We start from the raw sequence: 15,793 nt of genomic DNA on the forward strand, positions 1-15,793 counted from the left end.
TGTATGCTGATCTTGCTGTATTTAAATTCAGTCCATCATTTTAATAACATACAGAAGAGAGATTAGCAGGAAAGGGGGAATAGGCATGAGCATGACACTTTCTGAGATACTAAACAAGAATACCTACTGTTGTCCAGTAGGAAATCATTATTCGGGAAGGAATTTATTAGATTTGATAGTACTGCACACAAAAAAAGATTTAATTTCTAAATGGGAATTCACATTTTCAGACCTTTAGCTAGATATTCAAAAGGAATATTTTACTGGTTTCTTCATTTAAGTATCTCAGATGTTTCCCCTAAAATTCCTTAGGAAAAAATAAATGAGGCACTATAACATAACTACAATGATAACTATAACGTTATGTCATCTGTTGCTTTAAATGCTTAAGCTCGGATTCTGATTGTCTGTCCATATTTTATCGTTTATCAGCTGAATAAAAAAATTCAGCTGATAAACGATATTCTATTCTAGGGCTCTATGAAATCAGTTTTATTTTTTCACAAATGCTATTAAATTATTTTTCAAATGCCATCTTTTCCATTTTAATTCCATGCCCCCCCCCCCCCCCCCATTTACATTTGTGTTTTAAAGGTTCATTTAAAAATATTTTAAACAATTTACTGCCAATTTATTAAAAGTTTAACAAAAATTAAATTAAGTTTTTTTCCCCTCAAATTCAGTTTTATTTTTACCAAATTCTGCGTTTTCCATTAATGTTATGGATTCCATTTTAACGGTTTCATTAAATTTTAATCATCAAAAGCATGTCTAATTTATTTTATTTTATTTTTTTCTCCAGAAATACGGTATTATGTATTTACATTTTCCTGGTTAATAAATTCTGATAAATAATTGTTCTGGTAAATTTTCTTTAAAAATAATATTTTAATACAAATTTTATTAGTAGGAGTAGTACTATCATTACATAAAGTAATAATATTCCTGTCACAATTTCTTCAAGTCAAACCAAACTTTTATTTTGATAGGTTGCTGTAAAGACCTTTACGATTCTGTTTGTATATGATATTACTATAGTTTTTCTCAAAAGATACAGTAAAATGCTTATGAAGTGACTCTTAGAGCAGTTCTAGCGATTCTATTCTTATATAGACCTTATTCCTGAACACGGAAGTAAGTCCGGCTCTTAACTGAAAGAATGCTTTGCATTTCCGGTCTGCATTGTTTCTAGTCAAATTAGGGTATATTCCGAGCTAATAAACTAATGTTAACCTATTCAAATATTTTTAAAAAGCACATGGCTCCATAGCGCCATCACTTGGCAATGTCGCAATGACCGTCAGTTGTCAGTGCCTCACTTTAATGAGTGTGTAGATGACACGAAGCAGCGGACGTTAGCTACATTAAAAACAGATGGACGCTATTTGAATGGGTTCCTATGGAAACCGGAACAGAAAAGCATTCAATCTGATGTTAGAATTCGTAATGGCGGCGCTCATCGTTTACTCAGGAAAAAGGTCTATAGAATATATAGAGACTGAAAACCATGAGCATCACTTCAGTATGTGCCTAATAAATAAACTGCGCTTCGGCGCCATTCATTTACACAGAGATGCAGAACACACAGGATTTATATTTAAATAATATTTTTGTGACTTAATATTCACAGATATGCATTTTGATGTAAGTGCACTGACCTACTTTTGATTTATTCATCCAAAATTTGGCAAATTCTGTGACATTCCGTGTTTTACAATAAATTCCAGACTGGATTCCGTGATTCCATCCATGTTTTCTGACAGAATTAGAATGAACTATAGTTTATAGTTACAGTTATCATTATAGTTATCGTCCTTGATGTAAACAGGCCTTAAGTAGGGTTGCAAAGGGGTGGAACATTTATGGTAAGTTTCCATTAACTTTCCAAAAATTTTGGAAAGTTTCCCAAAAAATCCTGGAAAGGTTCCAAAATTTCATAAATGCTTAGAAAATTTGCCATAAATTTCCCCCCACATTAGCCTTAAGAGTACAGAAATATTAAATAAATGTGACCCTGAACCACAAAACCAGTCAAGGGTACATTTTTAAAAATTGGGATTTATACATCATCTGAAAGCTTTCCATTGATGTATGGTTTGTTAGGACAGGACAATATTTGGCCGAGATACAGCTATTTGAAAATCTGGAATCTGAAAGTGCAAATAAAACTAAATATTGAGAAAGTCACCATTACAGTCGTCCAAATGGCATTCTAAGCGATGTATATTACTAATTAAAAATTAAGTTTTGATATATTTAGGGTAGGAAATTTACAAAATATCTTCATGGAACATGATCTTTACTTAATATCCTAATCATTTTTGGCATAAAAGAAAAATCTATAATTTTGACACATACAATGTATTTTAGGCTATTGCTACAAATATACCCGTGCTACTTAAGGCTGGTTTTGTGGTCCAGGGTCATTTGGCCTTTGAGAAATGTTTATAATGTCTTATATCATGTCTTACTGCCAAGTCTGATATTGTTGAGATCTCTATGCACAAGTGAGAAACACCTGTGATATTTCTTTCCTACAGGCATCCATCAGGTTCACATCAAAGTGTGTATGTAACACGGAGACCCCTCTGCTGCTGTCCATGCCCTAGCCTCACCCCTCCGTTCCCCATCCAGATCTCGTCTGTAGGTCGACACACTCTCATTTCCTGTCTAAGTCAGCACAATGGGCTGACAGCACTCCCCGTCCTCATCCTTCCCACCCCCCCATCTCTCTGCTGCAATTCAGCCATGCTCGGCAGGGCTCTAAGCCGCTTAGCAGTAATCAGCACGGATCACAACATCTGCAGCTTTGAAAGACTTAAACATATTGTTGTCCGCTCTTAAAGGGCCGAATCAATTAGGGTACAGTCTGAAAAAAACACTGTGGGATCGAGTCAGCACCCTGTACCTTAAAAAAATACTAGCTTGTTTGAGGAAAACATGAATTATGAATAAATTATTTAAGTAAAGCACTGAGGACTTAGTAAGGAATGAATACAAAAGATAAAGAGCTTAAAATGAGAATGATTTTTGATTTAGAGTGCACAGGTAAAGTCAACATGAAACGGTTTTCGCAAACCTATTTTAATTTCATAAAATGATGGCGTGCACATGACATGCAGGGGATGAAAAAATACGATATTCTGCACACAAAGAATTTATTAATAATCCTTCATTGGCTGTGATTAATCTAAATTGAAATGAGTTAAAATTGCTACAATTTAACTAAAATGATGGAATGAATAAATAAAATTGTCCAAGAATGAACTAAAACGAGGAAATCAATGAATACCGTGTGATTTAACTAAAACAAAGGAACTATTTGTACAATGTAGCTAGGATTTGTCTAAAACAAGGGTTTTAATTAGAACAATGTGATCACAAGTGAACTAAAATGTGACCCTGGACCACAAAACCAGTCTTAAGTTTGTGCTAAGTATATTTGTAGCAATAGCCAAAAGTACATTGTATGGGTCAAAATTAATAATTTTTTATTTTATGCCAAAAATCATTAGGATATTAATTAAAAATGTTCCATGAAGACATTTTGTAAATTTAAGTATATAAAATATAAGTAATATGCATTACTAAGAACTTAATTTAGACAACTTTAAAGGCGATTTTCTCAATATTTAGATTTTTTTGCACCCTCAGATTCCAGATTTTCAAATAATTGTGTTTTGGCCAAATATTGCACTATCAAGTAACTAACAAACCAAGCTTATTCAATCAATCAATGGAAAGCATATTTATTCACCCTTTCAGATGATGTATAAATCTCAATTTAAAAAAACTTAACCATATGACTGGTTTTGTGGTCCAGGGTCACAAATGAGAAAACGAGTAATGAAAACTCATGTGAATGAATTCCCAACTTGACTGGACTGTGAAAAGTATATACCAGAATACAAAAACTGTATTACGTTCACGCACATGCACAAAAAAACTTTTCAAAGGACTATTAACAGGCATGGATGGTGCAGCATTACAGTGGTATAATTTGTATGACACTGTAGAGTCTCACTGGGTCAACCTAACCTTTTCAGGGTAAGATGAGGCCCATAATGTGTCTCATCAGAATGAGAGCGCAAAGAGAGAGTGCTAGAAAACCTACTTTCTGACAGAAAAAATAACCTACTCTCTTACCTATCTTTGTTTTCTTCTTTCCTTTCCAATTTTATGTTGCATGTCTCTTATAAAACTAGTTCAGCTCGCCCTCTCAAATTATTTCCCTGTTTCTATGACCTTGGTAGAAGTAATAAACATCAATACTGAGGGAATTATACAGCACACAGATGGATGTGATAAACTTAAGCACATTTGGACCGAAGTCTCCTCTGCTGAATTCTCCAATACGCTTTGCTGCGGAACTTTTATCATTAAATATGACATAAACCTACAGCGCATAGCTCTTTTTCCCTGCTGAGCTCACATACGGCTGTATATCCATAGGTAGAACAAACAAAACGGTCAAAATGATCCATATGCTTCAATATAATCATCCAGTCGTATCTAAAACTGTAAAACTCACTGACCCAAGGCGAAACGCTGTGACGCCTCATTGAGCTCAAAACCCCAAGGCCTAAATAATTCTTTTGTGGTCATTACTTTGTGGCAGAGGACTGTATACATAACTATTAGAGAGCAGCTGATGAGGTCATAATGGAGATTGATTACTGCAGCAGAACAGATTCAGGGAGGGGGGTTGTGGGTTGGATAGGCTGGGCAGCCAAATTCATTTGGCGATCAAATATAGAAGTAACACTGTTATCACAGTCCATGACTCTTGAACTTAATTGGGACCTACAGGTGGCAAAATAAATAATGAATCCGACTATTGGGATAGGTCATGAATATTAATTGTGAAACATTTATCTCTGTTCCAAAACCTAGTGAGCAAGTAAAATCTCATAACTGAGGAACCTCGTAACTGATTTACACTGCTTTATATAGGCAGCAACTTTGTGTTTCATACAAACAACTAATTCCAGTTGATACTGGCATTAGCATGTTGCTAAGCTAACAATATAATATTCTCCTGAGCATAAAAATACATAATAAACAAATATCGAAGGGGACATTGGATGCAAAATTCACTTTTACATGGTGTTTGCATATAAATGTCTTAGTAGATGGTGGACACAACCACCCTACAATGATAAAAATCCATTTACTTACTTTTTTAAATCCTTAAAAAACCTAAAGAGTCTCAATTATCAAGCCGTTTTGATTTTCTGAGCAGTATGATGTCATATTGCTCAGGCCCCGCCCACAATCGCTAATGGACCTTTTCGTATTAGCATATTTCCGTCCTCAGCCAGTTGTACACTGTCCGCCATTTTGGCTCAAGAAATGCAGGTGTTTTGTAGTTGGATGTAAAAGTGAACTCCCTACATCAGAGCCACTGAGGACACAGTGGATTAGTTTTATTTTTGATGGTAATGCGCCACCGAATGCACAGAAAGAGAAGGGCGAGGTGAGCAGTAGCTCATTAGCATTTAAAGAGCCATGCACCGAAACTGGTCGCTGTGAACAGAGCTGTTTTTAACAGGTTAAAAAGGTGTTGCTTTACACGACCATTGAGGAATTTTAATCAAAGTAGGCCTATGTTGCAAGAATCATTCCAACTTGTGAAAAATGGACATCCGATGTCCCCTTTAATATTCATGAGCAAATTCTTCTCTAAAGCACGACTCATTAATTTGCCTCTGTAAGAGGATGAAATGCTCTTACACGAATGTTCTCCAAAAGCTGATCTGATGTAAGTCACAGCGGTGGATCTATTTCCAAATGACTCTTCTGTTCGCAATGGCATCTGTAGCAGCAATTATCAGCACTGTGATTCATTCCTCACAGGTGTTTGAGCCATTTGCTGTTTTTGTGTGTGTGCTTTGTTTGTGTGGAGCGAGAGATACCCAAAGGGTGAGACAATGGCTTTCAGTGTGGTGAGGAAACACTCAAACCATGTTATGACACTACAAATCCCACCTACTTGGAGTGAAAATGAAACTTTGTCTGTGCCATCCTGCTGCTGCGCTCCCAACATCAGGATGGAGTCAATCACATAATAAAGTGCTATTTCTAGGCTTCCTGTGGTGAGCTGGAATTGAAGGCTTGAGAATGGAGAGAGAGAAAGAGATGTGCATATCTGTACTGAAGAGTTTATAAATGTTTTGTTGAATGTTTATTTAATTTTATACTATTCTATTAGAAAAGGCTAATAGTTTTGCAGAGATGTCCTATTTAGATTCACTGAGGTATTTAGCTGTCAGGCTATTCTCCAAACATAAAATACAACATTTATTGTAATGTGCCACAGTAGCAAAAAAGCTAAACATACAAATTCTCAATGTTTGTCCTGGAAATCTGATCTAAGGCATATTTTGGGGGATTTATTTGAATAGCTTATCAAAACTGAGACCGGATGTGTTGCTGGAGCACTTCAGTTTGCACCAAGATTTGCCAGCATTAATTATTCAAACACCCCAGAGTTATTTTGTGACTACAGCGAGAGCAAGATGCTTGCAGATGCAATTAATCGTGTTTAGTCAGAGAACACAGTTCCCTTTCTGCAAATATTTGCGCTCAAGCGAGAATATCCAGGATTTAGCCTAATTATCAGCATAAACGGATGTAATTTGACGGAAAGCTCCCAAAGCTAAAACTACAAACGTGAGAAGACGACAACCTGCTGGTATCACACAGCCGTGACGACTGCTACCCATATTTGGGCAGAGGGAACAGGAAGCTGTTTAGTATTCCACACACTCGTGCAGCATCGAAGAGGCAGACGGGGGAAGCTGTTTTTGGAAACACTGACATCACCAAGGAGGCATTCTGGGACTCTAAATCCACAGCACGGGCCGCATTCGCATTACTCTTGCTCTCTCATTCTCTCTCTAGCGGAACTTCTCCTGTTAAGGCAAGTGTTTCATCTATTTTTAGCTCACGGCTCCCTCTCTCTCTCTCTCTCCTCGGGCCGCCCGTGTTCCTGCATCAGTGCGTGGGCTGACTGCAGGCGGTGGGTGATGCGATACGCACAAGTGCTGCATTGAAGAATCACCGCGCATCTCTTCACAGCAAGAGACTGCGAGTTATTCAGAGTTGAGGATGCGATGAAGAGGAAGATAACGGCTCTTAATGAAATCTCACCATTATCCAGTACCCTGAGAGCAAAGCTCTTGCAATGATGTAACGGAATTTCATACATTTTGATTACTTCCGCTCATTCGATTTTATAACTGGTCGCTTCTTGAGATTTAACATCATTAGAGGTGCTAATCTAGCCATGTTTAAACCTTGTTATTAAGTTGACTTATTCTTAAAAGGATCACCCAAAAATTAAAATTCAGACATAATTTACTCAACCTTTAAAGGGATAGTTCACCCAAAAATAAAAATTATGTCATTAATTACTCAGCCTCATGTCGTTCCAAACATGTAAGACCTTTGTTTATCTTTGGAACACAAATTAAGATATTTTAGATTAAATCCAAGAGCTTTCTAACCCTGCACAGACAGAAACGCAACTACCACGTTCAAGACCCAGAAAAGTAGTAAGGACATTGATAATAAAATCCATATGAAATCAGTGGTTCAACGTTAATTTATAAAGCTAAGCTACAAGAATTATTTTTGTGTGCAAACAAAAATACAAATAAAAATATCATAAATTGTGTTCTGCAGAAGAAAGAAATACATATATGTGACCCTGGACCACAAAAGTAGTCTTAAGTAGCACAGGTATATTAGTAGCAATATTGTCCTATCCTAACAAACCATTTATCAATCAAAAGCTTATTAATTCAGCTTTCAGATGAAACCTCATTATTAACCCCATATAAACCTCAATTTGAAAAAATTGACCCGTATGGCTGGTTTTGTGGTCCAGGGTCACATAAGACATAAGTAGGGATAAACGATATTTATCGGACAGATAAATTATCGACCGATATGGGTAAAAATTACGTCATTTTTATTGCTCCGATAAATAAATGAAATCCGATCCGATAAAGTACTCTTGCTGGTAAGTCTGGTTTATCTGAGATTCATCTGCTTTCCGAGTGCAAGTGACTGCAGCTGTAAACTGCAGTGACTCTCGGACTTTGTCGCGTGTAATACGTCATCATCTGTGTCGTCATCATCTTCTTCACCGGTCTGGAAGTTTTTCGCGGTGGCAGAGGAGGACGATGCTATTGCTATTTGCAACACATGTTTAGCAAGGATTCTGAGAGGAGGTAAAAAGCTGTCAAGTTTTAACACAACAAATCTCACTTCAGAGGCCGTCATCGCGGTGAATCTGTTTTAGGGGCCGTTCACATGTCGCGCCTTAAAACGCGTGGAAAACGCTAGACGCACCACTTTCTCTTTCGTTCCAAACCGCTCTGTAGCCTGCTCTGCTGTGGCGTCTGCCGTTGCTAAGCAACCATGACCTGCGCTCTCCATAAAGACGCGGAAGTTTGTTTCTCCACCTTGGCAGTGCTTTCAATGTTATTAAGGGAACGGGTGAAGCTGATTGGTTGGTTCATGTCACATGACCTGCGTTGGGCTTGCGGCATTCTGAAAAGTTGATGTTTTTATCTCGATTCTGATGTTTTATTCCCCGCCCTGTACGATTTGTTTGCTGCACACATTCATAATATGATCAATAAGAAGCTTTAACGGACATTTGGACATCTGACGTTACTCCATGATGCACTTTTCATTTTTTCCAGGTTGACAAATGTCAAAGCATTTTATTTATTTACAATTGTGGTGCCTTACACAAAAAATAAAAACATTTTTGAAGAGCCAGGACTGATGTTTGCTATGATTGTTAGACCCAGATATATACAGTAATATACATTTCATTAGTTTATTTCAGATTTTGTATTCTCCTGGGTGCACAAAATTATCATATAAAAATATGAACGTATCGGTATCGGCCACAAGAAGGACTTAATTATCGGCTATCGGTATCGGTAAAAAAATTTCATATTGTGCATCCCTAGACATACGGGTGAGAAAATGGCAGAATTTTCATTCTGTATAATTGGGATGGGCAAGGTCTTAGGGTGTGTTTACACTTGTAGTTAGGTTTGTTTCATTTATTTGGTCTGGACCAAAAAGAAAAATTATACATCTGTATCTAAAATCTACACTAACACATCCTTAATCTGCATCTTAAACTATGAAAACTGTGTGAGATGTGATTCAACTTGCTATGCAATTTTAACATCAACTTTTGAAATAAATACTAATATATATATATATATATATATATATATATATAAAGAGACAGGCCTATTCTACATTGATAAACAAGTCAGCTGCACTAATGAACTAGGTTATGGACAACAAACCAACATCCATAAGCAATAATATAACAATGAGACACAACAAGTGCACACACACCTCAGGCATGTGAACTGTGCTAGCCAGTAAGCTTCAAATCATACATTATTAACGCACATGTGGCCGCTTTTGTGCAACATCCTTTAAAAACCCCTCCAGTCCATCTCTGAGACATGCTAACAAGTCCAAGCAGACAGGAACATCTTCACATGGGGCTGACTGTGACAGGCAAAAGTGTTTGACTGAGATTGTGTGACTGATTTTAAATATTCATGGCCGTCATCATGATGGTCTGAGGCCAGTGAAGCCTCCCATCCGCCGAACTGCCTTTCTTACAGCATACAATTATACTAAAGCCAGAAATAAGTCTGTATCAATTATTAACACTGGGCTAAGACCTCACTTAAGAGATTTATTTAAGCGTGCAGCAACTAGTTGGGTCCACATGGCTGATGCCACAGTTCCCACGTGCTTAAACGCATGTGCCCTCAACCTCACCCACGCATAAGTCTGCATCGGTATAAATTCATAACACAATCTCATTCTGCCTGTTGCCAAGTTGGATAAAAGTTTCCACCTCATGCCAGTGTTGTCTTGCTAGCTCTTTCAAAGCCTCTGCTAACAGAACAGACCTAAACCTAACAAAACCTGTCATTTAAAGATGAACACACACTTCTTTGTCTTGCTCATGCAAATCAATCATAGGAACTGGTATGATTTGTGGTTATGACATGCATCTGGAATGCATTCGGGCTGTGTGAAGACAAGAACGAGACTCAGGGAAACATGACACATGCAAGAAACTGTCAATAAGTGTGAAGCACTGTTGATTAGATGCTTGTAAAATCTAGGGATGCACCAATATTTAATATGTGGATGAGGTTTATGTTTTGACTGTATATACAATATCCACTGCTACTATAATAAAAATGTAATATTTGCAGATATTGGGACAATGTGTTGTCGATATACCGTGCATCTCAAAAAGATTGTAAAAAAACAGGCACAGTCAGATGACATGAACATGAACTGTAGAAACATAAGATAATCAATATATACATGAACACATTAAATGCACTTTTGAGAGAGAGGGGAGTATAATGATGTCTGACTTACGTAACACTTGAGTACAAAACAACTGACTTAAAACTTAAATGAAATATTAGAAACTATTAATCTATGTTTTTCCCTATTACTGTCATAACATAAATCATTCCTGATATCTACCACAATAGCGGAGGGAGTAAACGTCATACCACCCAGCTTTATACATTATTAAAGACTAAAACTATATTTTCTGCATAATCACAAAGGTACAAAACAAACACAGGCGTGCTTTAATTTGTCTAGCAGTGATGAAAAGTCTCGGGTGAAAAGGCTGAGAGACTTAAATCCTCATAAAACTTTTCTCATTAAACTTTTCATACACAGATATTGCTGCTTTTTAACAATGCTGAGACAGCAGCACTCTAGAAATAGCTCTCTTGCAGACTAAAATATAATCTCATAAAGACTCCAGCTCCGCCTGGCTATGCTGTTTAGATATTGAGAACGCTGGAAATCAGGTAACCAATCTCAGGATAAAATGGAGCTGAATTCATTCGAATAATAGCCTTTTACTGATCAAATTAAAGCTGGGATCGTGAGCTTCATTGAATATGTTTTCAATGAGACACCAACCAGTGAAATGAAAAGATGAATGCTCGGGAAAAAATTTTCTGAGATGAATAATGGAAATATAACCAGCTTTCATGTCCTTCTGTAAGCCTCTGCCCCTCTATTCCTCTTTTAAGAGACAACTTCTACTCGTATTTGCTGCTGCGACTCTGATGAGCTTTTAGGAACTTGCAGGATGACAGATGATGCTGCAGATTCAACAGCCAGTGCTATCAAAGGTCTCACATTCCACTGAAGTCTGTCTGATCAGACTCAAACTCTACACCTAGAGTGATGGACTGAACACACAACCGGACAATATGACTTGTTCGTTTGAAGTTAAGCATTAAGGCTCAAACCCACAGTCTGGTCAATAAATCCACTGGAGATAAAAAAAAAAAAAAAACTGACCTGATTTTAATCAAATTATATACTGATTCTCTTCAGAAGGATACCAGTAGAACAGAACAAACAACACTTCCTGGAAAAGTAAATGCCAAAGAGTTATTATTTGTATATTCTGATAAGTATTTGGTGCTCCCATTTTACCATTAGTTGCTATGGTGTTTACTTCTCAGTTAGTCACCGCTACAGTAGCTACAAGGCACAGTCATAAATAATGAACAGACAGCAACACTAGTGAGGGGAAAAAAAACATATTTGTACAGTGACTTCAGATGTGTTCACTGAATGTCATCTCTAAAAATGTTTGCATGTTCAATTTTTCATAGACATGTTGTGCAATCATTTGTAGGGCATAATTCATACAAGGGTGGGAGAAAAAACAAATGATTTGCAGATTGCTTAATGCACAAAATGCATAGTGAAATTAAAATTAACATTCATTTTAAACTCATTAATTAAAAAAAAACAATTGCTGTCCAATCGATTAATCACGATTAATCGCTTCCAAAATAAAAAGTTTGTGTTTATATAATATATGTGTGTGCAGTGTAGATTTATATGTATATATAAATGCACAAACATACATGTAAATGTTTAAGAAATATTTACACATATGTATTTATATATGATTTATATTATATATAAATATAAATACTGTATATATCATGTATTTCGTAAATATATACATGTATGTGTGTATATTTATATATACTTATAAATATACAAAGCACATGCACATGTTATCTAAACACAAACTTTTATTTTGGATGCGATTAATCACGATTAATCGCGATTAATCGATTTGACAGCACTAAATTAAAAAAAATCCATGATCCCCATCCCCATTTTACTCGGCAAAGATGCGAGATGGATCGGCATGTATGCTAAAAAAATATGTGAACTTTTTGATATGATTTAAAGGTACAATTAATGCATTTACAAAAATCACAGTTAAAAACTGATTGTTTGTTATAATGCACAGCAGAATTGCAAAATTTATGGTTGTGAAAGTGCAAATCAAGTAACTTTCCATATTTTACTGCAAAGGAACATCGAGAATCGTTTTATAGTCTCATCTAAATCTATATACAGTTGGATGATTTTTCATAGAGAGACACGTAAATAAGACAACAGGATAGTATGAACACAATGCAACCAACCACCAATAAGCGAATGAATGAATCTGCAGAGTGTGTACGTTTGTACAAAGATAGTGTGTGTTATATCCAAAGATGCAGTCTTAAATATGCTGTACTATGTACTCACACATCCAAAGCCATTCACACTGAAACCATCAAGTTATTCTCTTTTGCAATCCCCCTCCCAAACACAGGGGGCACTGCAGCTACAGTCTATAACTCACCAAGATCCTTAGAGCCGTGACTCTCGCTGGCCAGCTCTCCCATCCGCACCAGTGCGTCGAAGTAGCCTTTTGCTGCAAATGTCACACCTGGAAACATGGAAGCATTGGGGACATAAGAATCGGGAGTGTGCTAATGTGCTAACCCGAAGCTTCCCTTAACCCACAGGTGCCGCATCTATGGAAACAGGAGTGGTGGATGGGAAAGCTTTAAGCTCTATATGTTCCATGATGGCTTGGCCAGAGAACTGGGGGAGGTGGGGGGTGGAGCTTGTGATTGGTGAGCGATGAATAGCAAAAGTACCATTACTTTAACATAAAATTGAAAAACAGAAAGCTTCATACCCTCCAAAACTTATCATTCACATCTGATAGCACATTACCGAGAACAATCACTTATTTTGTGTGAGGTCCCACCACAGGGACAGCTGTGGCTTTTCTGCGTCACCATGGCAGAGAAGGGCTGGCTCTCAATCAGGCTCTCTCGGAGCCAGAGGATCACGGCAGTTTAGTGAGGCGGGACAGTGCCAAGAAGCACAAAGTGTCTTGGAGCACAGTGAAATTTAGGCCCAGAAGGTACAGCGCGAGTGGTTAGCGAAGGTTAGCATGTGTAGCAGTAGAATAAGCCAAGTTTAGCCTTGACTTCATAATTTTAAAATCAAGTAACTGTTAAAATCAGGTAAGTATCCTACAGATCAACACAGCATATTTAATTTGATGTAAAAGGCTGTCACTAACAATTACTTTGGTAATCGAGTAATTGGTCGATTATTCAGACGATTAATCGAGTAATCTGACAATAGACCTAAGGGAACAATATCCTCTAAAATGACTTAAAATACATAACAATGAGACAATAGCTAATGTACATTATGCATTATATCAAATGACTGCAGAGGGCGCCAATGGCCTAATGATTGTTTTTACACTTTACCACACAATATAATCCTTGTTTAATGTTAACTAAATAACATTTCTATTCAAATGTCCACTTAATCTTTAATATTTTTCCATTTCTTTACAACAGAAATGTTACAGCCATTGTAATTTCTTAAATATGTGGCCATCAAAACCCAAAAGCTTTTATTTTGAAATCACAATAAACGAGTAGCATTTTGAGAAAGATATTGATGTGTTCTCCTGTGTTAGCGTCGGATTATAAACAATTTAGTTTACAAATCTGATGAAATGGCGCATATTGCGTTCCCAGATGGATGTTACAATAAACCCAGACTCATAGCAATATGCATAAATAGAGTTCGAGACACTTAACACATGTAAATCATAACAGTTTGTGTGGATCAGCATTTACTGTGAACGGAGCTACTCTGACATGCACTATATGCATGTGAGCGTGTATATTAAACATGCATTGCATATATTTATTTAATTAAATCATATTGTTTGTAAATTCACAATTACATTATGCTTTATTGTGATTTTTAAATGGGTTTAACATATCTTCCAGCCTTGGAAAATGGTCTAATAATGTGTTTACCTGTCTATTTACTTACAGAGTGAAAGTATAGCCACATGTACAACAGCCTTGTTGACATTCACATCAAATTTAATATGCCGTTTGACCATCCCAATTCAATGCAGTGGGAGTGTTTGGGTGGAGGTGGTAAGGCTAGACCAATGGCAGCCCAATCACGTATGAATGTATAGACTTATTTGCTAGTGTCCACACAAATCCCAGGCTCAGGATAAGGTGCGTCCTGGTTGTGAGGGATTAGAGGGGGAAATCTGGGGGGTTTGGTGCTCCAGCGGTTAGGCTGAGTGGTGAGGGGTAAAGGAACGAGAGGCAGCAGAAGGAAAGAGGATTACAGAGGTCTGAAAAATAGGACAGAAAGTCTCTCCAACCATCTCTGAGGAAACATTGATCAGCCACAGGAGACAATCCAAAGTTAAAAACCAGAGAAAAGCCCAATCTAGACTCAGTTATCACATTGCGATTTGTATGTGATATTCTCTATCTTAGTGCAGACAGATTGAATATGGATGTTAACGTCTGTGGTCACTAATTATTCTTATTCTAATTATTTTTTAACCTCTAACCCTTTCAATCCTTCATTTCTAAGAGTCCTCCAACACTTCCAAGGAAGGGGGACACTTTGGGCTTAACAGCTGCTTATGCACAAGACATCTCAACATAATCATCTATGCTAGGGCATGCAAATGCTCCACTGTTGCACGACTGCAGCCAATGTTTCTGTTTTGTACTATGGCATTTTAATGATCTATTAGTTTCACCACTGCTTTCCTGCATTTGCCAAGCAGCCCAAAAACTTGCAAATGCCCAGTGGCCACCATCTGCACTAGTCATTAGTGGGAACTGTGGAGGGTTTCCACTCTGTTGCCTGCAAGACCTGGCATATTTACAACTCCAGCAAATAAATACCCATGATGGATTCTGCGAACCTTCGTAGCTGCAGCCAAGGCTGATCTGCAAGAATGGGAGCGCAAATCTCACTCGAGTTGGGTCTATTTTTAACCTTATCTATCAGGCTTCACACTCTCACACACAAACACACACTCTCGTAGTCTACCCTCTAGAGCGTTGGTCTTTTTCTTGTATTTTCTGGCTCATAAAATATTAGATGATGAAGTCTGGGATGATGAGGAAAGTGATTGGTTCACTGCAGTATTGGCACAGTGCAACTCTACAGGGATTCGGTGCTCATCCTAAAGCTTCTGCCCTGTCCGTAGAGCTAAACTGAACACAACAACTCAGGGCACATTAGACCCTGAGATGAGACAATGTAGCAGCATTATTTAGGTGAATCCCACTGGTTTAGCATCTGTTTAAAACTGTGTCCTAACCAGAAGCAATGCAATAACAAGTGATTTAAAAGTTCTTTGATATTAATCTGAATTCTCCTAACCAGCCACGATCTCAACTAATCTGTTGTTTTTGTTTTTATTTTCCATTTTTATGACATGAGTAAACCTCACCCAGACTGAAATCTCACTGGACCAAAACATGACTCCTCATACATATTATACATCAAATATGGATGAGGAGAGACTGTGGAAGAA

General features: G+C 37.2%; 1 protein-coding gene across 7 annotated transcripts in view; it reads right to left on the reverse strand.

The window, feature by feature from the left end:
* baiap2b (BAR/IMD domain containing adaptor protein 2b) overlaps window positions 1–15,793 on the reverse strand; it is a 69,761-nt gene that overhangs the window by 29,430 nt on the left and 24,538 nt on the right. For 6 of the 7 annotated variants that reach the window (XM_073827813.1, XM_073827807.1, XM_073827811.1 and 3 more), the window contains exon 3: window positions 12,758–12,844. The exons of the other annotated variant lie outside the window; for it this stretch is intronic. In XM_073827813.1, coding sequence (XP_073683914.1) covers window positions 12,758–12,844 — 87 coding nt within the window. The remainder of the gene's footprint in view (window positions 1–12,757; window positions 12,845–15,793) is intronic. 7 annotated transcript variants of the gene reach the window in all.

Source organism: Garra rufa, chromosome 22 (assembly GCF_049309525.1).
Source record: "Garra rufa chromosome 22, GarRuf1.0, whole genome shotgun sequence".
In the NCBI taxonomy this organism is placed as follows: Eukaryota; Metazoa; Chordata; class Actinopteri; order Cypriniformes; family Cyprinidae; genus Garra; species Garra rufa.